Consider the following 10,000-nt stretch of genomic DNA (forward strand, 5'->3'; position numbering starts at 1 on the left):
AGAAATATAGGTCTTATTAACCTATTTAATTGAGGCGGTTATCCATACCTGTAGAATCGATTAAAAAGTTTGGCACGGTCTGTTATGATGCTATATATATATACTGCGAAAATAAAAATGTATGTTTGTGCAGTGTACACACATAGATATATCTTTTTTGGTCTGTGACTATAACCTATATGATTAAGGGAATTATCCAAACCTGTAGAATTGATTAAAAAGTTTGACCCGCTCGGTTATAATTCTACATATGAATTACGAAAATAGAATTACGTGTTTATACACTAATGTACCTATAAACGTACGCACATAGATATACCTTTTTTAATCTGTGTTTTACCCACATGATTAAGGGAATTATCCAAACCTGTAGAATCGATTAAAAAGTCTGACTCGCTCGGTGTTAGTTCCGTAAGCGACCTGGGAATGTAAACACAGAAGATGGCAAGTGGGACGTCGCCCCCTTGTTTAACCTGCTAATTACACGAGAGGTGAGCTTTTTCTCGTCGAAATAAGAATGAAAGGGGGCATTTAGTAAGCTTAGGAAGAGGAAATACCTATGGAAGTGGAGGTTACCGGGGCGTGAAGTTGTTTTTTGTGTACGTGCCCCACCCTGTCTTGGAGATCGTGAATCTAGGTGTGTAAGGAGTTTAAGGAGGGGGTTGTGTTCTATGACGTTTTGGGAATTTGGATATCATTTTATGGTGTTTCAGGGTCGTATTTAGGTTCTTCGGGGATTTGTGGATTTGTTATTTATTGTTTTGAGATTTAGGGATTTGTGGAGATCGTGAGTCTAGGTTTGTAAGGAAGGTAAGGAGTCGGCTGTGTTAAATGATGTTTTGGGAATATGGATAGTTCTTTTATGGCGTGTCAGTGTAGTAAATGGTTTCTTTGGTGATTTCTGTTTTTTTTGCAGTTTGGTAAATTTGGCTATGTTGTGTTTAGGTAGAATCGGTTGATCTTCTAGTGTTTCGATATTTGTGTAATGAATGGTGTTTTTATAGTGTTTCAGTGTGGCAGATTGGGTCTTTGGGTATTTATAGAGCTGCAGTATGGTAGAAACAATTGTTCTTAATGTGTTTTATGGTGTTTTCTTGTAATGAATGTATTTCATTATCTCAGTATTGTGAATTAGTTCTGAGGTCTTGCTCTGTAATACATTAGGATGATTGTTTCCAAGACCATCATACCTACTTTTCTTGTGAAAGTATGATGTTCTTATATAACTATAGGTGTATTGTAGATATATAGCAGTTTTTGATAGATGCAGTAAGAAGCATATAGCCAGCAATTTTAATTTAAGTATTCTATAAGTTGGGGAGACCATGACGCTCATCAGGGAAACTGTTGGGTAAAACAAGCTGAAATAGATGGAATGTAGAACAAAAATATGTGAAGAGAAATCTTTTTCTTGAAAACTCGGGGAAAGGGAATTTCAGGTAAGGTCATCAAGGCCTGCTAATTGGCTGTTTGGTGGCTTAGCACTTGTGGAGCCATCTGTGTGGAAAATAAATTCATTAAAGAAAACTTCAGTCATAATGCATGTAGCTGGTAGCATGGGGTTAAGACATCAACACTCGCTCAAGAATGTGCATCTGTCTGCAATGTTTGAAATTAAAATTTCTTGATATATTTCTCTTTAAATAAATCTGTTGGTAATTACTCTCATCTCTTCATTCCTCTGCAGAAATTTACTTGTTTTCATTAACTACCTACTAATATCTCCTTTTTTAGGTGCTGAGCAAGAAGGTAATAGGGATGGAAGGAAGAGTTGGCAGGATATAATTTCATCCACATTTCTGTTCATATTTAACTGTTTCTAAACACTCATGTGCATATATGTATAAACTTACACTAATATGCTTATAAACACATATACTTATATACATAAGTGTGTATTTACAAATATGCATATATTCATAGATGCATAGATACATATGTATATGTATAGATATATGCATATATACATATATATGTATATACATATATGCATATATATATGTATTTACATATATATATGTATATATGTATATACATATATACAGATATATTCTCTCTCTCTCTCTCTCTCTCTCTCTCTCTCTCTCTCTCTCTCTCTCTCTCTCTCTCTCTCTCTCTCTCTCTCTCTCTCTCTCACTCTCTCACTCTCTCACTCTCTCACTCTCTCACTCTCTCACTCTCCCTCTCTCCCTCTCTCCCTCTCTCCCTCTCTCCCTCTCTCCTATAATATATATATATATATATTATATATATTATATATATTATATATATATATATATATATATTATATATATTATATATATATATATTATATATATTATATATATTATATATATTATATATATTATACATATACATACATATACATACATACATACATACATACATACATACATACATACATACATACATACATACATACATACATACATACATACATACATACATACATACATATATATATATATGAGTATATACATATATATGTGTATATATATATATATATATATATATATATATATATATATATACACATTTATGCATATATATACATATATATATATATATATATATATATATGTATATATATATACACATTTATGCATATATATACATATATATGATATATATGTATATATGTACACACATATATACACATATATATTACATATTACATTTATATTTTGTACATTTTGTTATTATTTTTATCTTTGTCTGTTACAGTACTTCTAGTCCATTTCTTCTTGAAAGATCTGTAAAACTGTCATGCAAATATTGTACATGTATCTATTAAAAAAGTAACCGTAATTTTAATACAAATGTGAAATGAGTAGAGTGCTGGTCCAAATTAAATCAGGTTTCTGCCATGTGACCAAAGAACACTGACAAGCTAGTGTACCAATAAAATTAGAGGTCCCATGCCTTGCCCTGATGATCTTACTACTCCCAGGTTAATACTTGCAGGTGTGTTGATACAGGGGATGATGTGTTGCAGGGCATTAAGAGGTAATCTGAGAAGCAACACTTATGCAAGGCTTTTGAGTCATTCCTTATATGTGAGTTTTGAGACTGCTCAGATCACAGTGCTTTCACCAAGTATATGTAGTGGCACCCTGAAGTTCTTTGATATGACGTAAAGTGTAGATCTTTTTTTTTTTTTTTTTTGGTTATTTTTTTTCCACTTTTTTTTTCATTCATATGTACATAGTAAAACTGTAGGGAGGCTTGTTTCTATTGTAGAAATAAGTATCAGTAATTATAAGAGCATGTATCCATTATAGATTAGGGATGTTATGTTTTTTACATAAAAGAAGTAATCTCAAAGCCTGTGTTCACCTATCGTTTTATCATTTTTCAGACATCATGGCTGAAAGGAAATTTACTCGTGGCTTGGGCAAGCCAGGAATGGCTGCCCAGGTGCGAGAAAATGTGTCTCAGGCAGTGAAGGCAACAGCCACACAGGTAAGTTTCTTCTGGGAAAAGTAGGAATTTGTCTAGTTTCAGTTCATTGTGATATAAAGTCTGGTAATTGTTAATGCAATTACAGGTGTACTATATATATGTTCTATATATATATATATTATATATATGTATATGTATATGTAAATATATATGTTAATATATATATACACATATATTCATATATATACATATACATACATACATATATACATACACACACACACACACACACACACACACATATATATATATATATATATATATATGTGTATATATAAATAAATATATAGATATATATAAATATATAACTATATAAATATATAAATGCATATATATATATATATATATATATATATATATTTATATTTATATAGATATATAAATATATAAATATATAAATATATAAATATATAAATATATAAATATATAAATATATAAATATATATATATATATATATATATATATATATATAAATATATATATAAATATATATATATATAGATAGATAGATAGATAGATAGATAGATAGATAGATAGATAGATAGATAGATAGATAGATAGATAGATAGATGTACACATACACACACATAAATATATATTTATGCATACATATATACATCTATATACATATATATGGTTATATGCAGTAAATATATATATTTTTTCTCTCTCTATATATATCTTAACCCAATTTCTTTCCTTTTAGGTTAAACCTAGATTAGCAGACTCCATAGACTTCGAAGAATACATCACCAAAAATAAAGTTATGCTTAGTAATGACCCCCTGAGGGAGCTGCTGATGTACCCTATTGATGACATAACAGTAAGTGAAGTTCTATTCCAGAGATTATAACATCGATTTACATATAGACTCTTTTTTTTTATGACTGTTTCATTCCAACAGAGGTGTATGTATGGGCATAAGATTATGTTTGTATTTTTAAGTGTTGATAGACATTATAACTGGAGTAATTATTAGGTTTTGTTAATTCTTATTAAGTGATGGCTTTCTGCTTTTCAGTTGTATAGTTTTGTCAAAGATTTTGATGGAATGTGATGTTTTTTTTTTTTGTATTACATTATTTAAATTGCTCTTCTGATGTTTATGAGTAAGGAGCAATTGCAAATTGTTGTCAGTTTGTTTATTGCAGAATATTGCAACCAAAGTCTTGCAGGCTCTCTTGGTGTGTGGATGATTTTGAGGAAGATATAGTTTTATGCAAATTTAGAAAAACATGTATATGATATTGCTGATGAGTAAATGGGAATTATGTAATGATATTTAAGAATTAGCAATGTTTTTATATATTGTGTTTGTGTAATGTAAGCAGCTAGATAAAACCTACATAGAACAAGAGCAAAATAGAAATTACTTTTAGAGAGGAAACTAAAAATGATTATGCACTTCAGCCTAGAAGAACCTTCCGCAGAACTAATGCAAAACTAAATACTCTTGTTTTATGTTATTGCCCCTTCACAGTACTCAGTCGTCCCACGGGTAACAAGAACTCTACAGTCATTAGCAGCTGTTTACCTAAAGGATGAAGTGACCAATCCTCTTGTCCGCCAGTGTCTCACCACCTACTCTCAGGACCTGACCACAATCACGCACAAATACCTTCCATACTCGGGGTCTTACCTGCACTTACCAAGGTACGTTACATGACTAAGTACTTTTGTGAGAGGATGGTGATGGTGGTGGTGATGGTGATGATGATGATGATGATTATTATGATGATTATTATTAGCATTAGTATGATTATTTTTATTGATAATAATTTTTTTTTTTTATTATCACTATCATTATCATGAATCTAAAAACCATTATTATTATTGCTTTAAGTATTATTTCTACTATGACTGTTATTTTTTTTCTCCTAATAACATTTTACTATTGCAGGCTTCCACGTGTAGATGATCTAAAAGAGCAAGTTTATGAAGTGGACACAGATATTGAACAGGGTGATCTGGTAAGTCTAGCAAATACTGAATGTTCTCATGTGAAAGTAATCAAGTTGAATTTGATATTAGCACACAGAAGGTTAACCCTAGTTGAATTAAATATGAATATGCTAAAAGTAAACCCTAGTTAAAGGTTGATATGACATATATTATATGATTTCTGTATATTAACAGTCATACCATTATTTTAGACATTTTAGAAATTGCACGAATGCTTGTGTATAAGTATGATTTCTACCACTCCAGGCAATTTTGACCAATGGTGAGAATGTATTGAAGAAAGGCTACCTTTTGAAAGGACCAGAAAGTGGGAATGAAAAGATATTTGGAAATTTCTCTTCAAAAACATTTAAGAGGAGGTTTACATGTCTGAGGTAGGAAACAAAACATTGTTATAGTCATCATTATATTTAAGTTTTATGTTGAAAAGTTGGAATAGAGTTGTCAAGTTCCTGTTTTTGATAGCCTTATATTTATAATTAAAAAATAAAAATTGTAGATGTTGCCAGTAACTCAAAAACTAAAGAAATTATATTCTTTGTCAGCATGTTAGGTCATATTGCATTATTTTTGTATGAAGATTTAATGTACTTGATGATTAGAATCATTAGTGCTGACTTTTGCAGTTAATGATTTTGTAGAGTAGTTGTGGGCAAATGCAGGAAAAAATGATTGCAGAAATTGTTATTTATTTGCTAGCATTTGCTTTTTTTTCTATAAGTTGATATACATTGATATGCTTTGGTATACTTGATAGATTTTGTGTTTTATCACTTACATTTAGGCAAGAAGTTGATGGAACATATCTTCTGGAGTTTCACAAAGATGAAAGGAAACAAGATTTGAAAGGCACAATTGTTATGGACTTTTGCACACAGATTTCAAAAGTAAGTTGTTATTCATTTTCATAAGGATAAGTATGATATTGTGTTTTGGTGCACATAAAGAAGAAAAAATGTGTATATATATCATGAAAATGTTTTATTAAATTATATGAAAATATTAAAAATAGGTACATCTGAATATATGTATAAATATGAATATGAAAAAGTAAAGAAATACAAATATATACAGTACATTAAGGGTGATAGATAAATATTAATATATTACCTAAACACACCTAAGAATTACCTCATACACAGCCAGTACTTTTAAGGCAATAAAAGGCTGTCACCCACTGCATGAATTTTTCATAATTAAATATAAAACAAATATAAAAAAAATCTTTATTATATGAATTAAAGCACCTACCAATCACTCCTACCATACAGAATCCCAGACGAGGAAAATGCTGCTTTGAGCTCCAGATGTGTGAGGGAGGGAAATCCATCTTGCTTTCGGCCGAGAGTGAGGCTGACCTGGAGGACTGGATGGACAAGCTTACACGTGTGATTCATGCGGATAAACCCCAGGACGAGTCTAGGATCGAGAGAGGTGTGTGTGCGCTTATGTGTGTGTGTATACATGCAATAAAAAATTATGTGTGTCTATAGTACTGTATATTTTTTCAGTGCTTGAATGAATGTTGTATATTCAGTATATTTGAATTTCTATTTAGTTTTTTCTGTCCTTTGAAATAAATGTACTTTCTTTGCATTTATTAAGAATTAATACTAATGTTTATGAAAATGATATTTCTGTTTAAAAAATGCTTCAAACAAACACCACCTATACTTTTCTGCAATTCAAATATTTGTTCTTTCAATATAAACTATCTTCCAGGTTCAACTCCTCCCCTGTCAAACTATGGGACTCTTCGGGGCCTAGAGCACAGCCTGAATCCCCAGCTGATCAAATATGCGCATGAGACAGACTTCTCTATAGCCCAGGCTCGTAGGGAAGACAGACATCAACTCTTCACCTGTTATCACAATCTTCCTGTAAGTAGTCCATGTGATAATTCATGTGGATTGCCCTATAGGTCTTTGTAATGAAGGCGAAGTTGATGTTTAAGTGTGAGAAGGATATTCCCTTTTATGTTAAGTTCCTGGATATCTTTGTTTCCATTTTTTACTCTTTAGAATTTTTTTGAAAAGAAAGCATAGTTTTCTTTGAGTTTGAATTTTAAGGTAGTGAAAGCACTCTCACCTTCACTTCTGCTTATATTCAGCGCACGGAAAATGAAAATGGCAGTGTAGAACTCAGAGATGAGACACTAATCTGGCCCTACAAAGAAGAATTTGGGACGCGGTTTCGAGTTCATTTCGAGAGCATAAGATTCAAGCTGCAAGCACCATTGGACTCGGGGGATGGTCCTCTGTCACAGGTGAGCCAGGGTCAGAAATTGTTTTTGAGGGTATGTATTGTCTCTCACACACACATGCACACTCACACGCGCGCGCGCGCGCGCGCAGCGCACACACACACACACACACACACACACACACACACACACACACACACACACACACACACACACACACACACACACACACACACACACACATTCTCTCTCACACACGCACTCACACACGCGCTCTCCCACACACTTTCACACACACACACACACACACACACACACACACACACACACACACACACACACACACACACACACACACACACACACACACACACACACACACTTTCACACACACACTTTCACACACACACTTTCACACACGCGCTCTCACACACGGACTTTCACACACACACACACTCATACACACATACACTCATATATATGTGTATATATATGTATATAAATTTATATATACATATATATATATATATATATATATATATATATATATATATATATATCATTATCATTTTTATTTTCAATATATACTACCATTATCAGTATTAGTCCCGTGATCATTATTTCTGCCATCAATATCATAACTGTCACAGTAAGTAGCATCACCACCACCTTCATTGCAACCCTCGCTATACATTCCAGCTGGAGCCATACATGACCTATGCTGCCATCTATGATGTGAGCCAGGGCTGCAAGATCTCTGAAGACTTTTATTTTGACCTAAACAACCCCATGGTGCGCAACCTGCTCCCCAAACCGAAGAAGAAGGCCGATGAGGCCAAGGAAGGAGCCGGGACCTTCCCCCTCTCCCTTGCTGGTGTGCCGGAAGAGTGGATTGCACATCCTAAACAGGTTGGGAACATCGTATTGGTTTGGGTTGGTTTTGTTTGTGAGAAATGTAGAGAGGGTTAGATTTTATTTCCCTTCTTACTGTTCAAGAGATCGTTTATGATTATTGTGTTAGAAACCTATAGAGGAAGAAAATTGATGCTGTTTGATAAAAAGAGCAAATTTTCATAACAAACATAGATTACCTATATACATAAACTGCTCATAATGAAAGTGATTAGTTTTTTATTCACTTTGATACTTTTTGCCTGATATTTTTTTTTACTTTAATCATGCAAGCAACATTTTATAATATGTGTTGTGGAGGAGGGAGAAAAAGAGACAGCAAGGATAATAAATATGAATGCAACTATAAAAATATATAAAATATATTCAGACAAATATTTTTCCCCCTCTTGCAGTCTGTGATGAGTGTGCTGAGACCACACACTGATGTATTCCTGGTAGTAAAGATTGAGAAAGTGTTGCAGGGTTCCATCAGCCAGTCTGTGGAGCCATACCTCAAGAGTGTTGATTCCAAGGGCATTCAGAAGCTGCAAAGGGTCATCAAGACATGCTGCCAAAGGTCAGACTTTTTAATTTCATTCATTTTTTTATTGATTTATTTTTCAAGTGTATGCCAGAATATGTATTTTAACTCTATGTTCATAGGATTTCCTCGTGCCAAACTGAGCCATGCACTGGAGTTTGTGCACAGTCAGCCACTCAAGCATGAAGTAAAAAACTTGAGGAGCACCTAAGACCTTTTTGTATCATCTTGAGGAGCACATAAGACCTTTTTGTATCATCTTCAAAACCCCTAACAATTTCAAACAATTTGCCCTTTATGCGAATATTATTGGCACCTGTTGAAACAACTTTTTGGTTTGCATCAGTTTGTATACCTCTACCTTGATATAATGTGATACACCCCAGCCAAGCAATTAGAGCATGATATGTTTTACATACATTTCATGTAGTCTCATATAAGGATTTATATTTTCATTAATTACGAATTGAATTGTATGTTCCTTGATAAAAACTGTCTGTCGTAGAGGTGCATTAAATGGTTCTGTACTTTTTTAACAGTATATCAAATACATGTTCACAATCCATGATCACTATCTAAGTCAATCACGACTGACGCTGGAACGACCTGGTCATGTGTCTGAGTCATGTGACATTATATTGACTTCATTGGGATGGATGTCTATAGAATTATTCTGTACCTCTGTGATGTAACACTACAGGCTGAAAATTATCAAAGAAAAGGCCGGGTATCTTGGTCTGTTGATATATTACAAGAACTAAGATAAGTGAATGCCTGTTTCTTGTAATTAAAATGCAAACGAGCTTATTAATTTCTTTAATGTTTTTCTGTTGCCATTTTTATGTGAAATTAAGAAAAATAACTTCTCCTTTTTTCAAAACTTTATATGTTGGTACAAAATTTGAGGATACCATGATTTGTAGCAACCACAAGGCAA

The 10,000-nt window shown here is 32.8% G+C and overlaps 1 protein-coding gene across 1 annotated transcript in view; it reads left to right on the forward strand.

Moving 5' to 3' along the window:
* The first annotated feature begins 421 nt into the window (after positions 1-421).
* LOC125027985 (dedicator of cytokinesis protein 9-like) overlaps positions 422-10,000 on the forward strand; it is a 42,587-nt gene continuing 33,008 nt past the window's right edge. Inside the window, 13 exon segments of the mRNA XM_047617215.1 lie at positions 422-491; positions 2,965-3,006; positions 3,359-3,462; positions 4,170-4,286; positions 4,944-5,116; positions 5,364-5,433; positions 5,672-5,799; positions 6,210-6,312; positions 6,697-6,859; positions 7,148-7,305; positions 7,536-7,691; positions 8,328-8,537; positions 8,936-9,099. Coding sequence (XP_047473171.1) covers positions 2,982-3,006; positions 3,359-3,462; positions 4,170-4,286; positions 4,944-5,116; positions 5,364-5,433; positions 5,672-5,799; positions 6,210-6,312; positions 6,697-6,859; positions 7,148-7,305; positions 7,536-7,691; positions 8,328-8,537; positions 8,936-9,099 — 1,571 coding nt within the window. The 5' untranslated portion in view covers positions 422-491; positions 2,965-2,981.

The sequence above is a fragment of the Penaeus chinensis genome, chromosome 8 (genome assembly GCF_019202785.1).
Source record: "Penaeus chinensis breed Huanghai No. 1 chromosome 8, ASM1920278v2, whole genome shotgun sequence".
Lineage (NCBI taxonomy): Eukaryota > Metazoa > Arthropoda > Malacostraca > Decapoda > Penaeidae > Penaeus > Penaeus chinensis.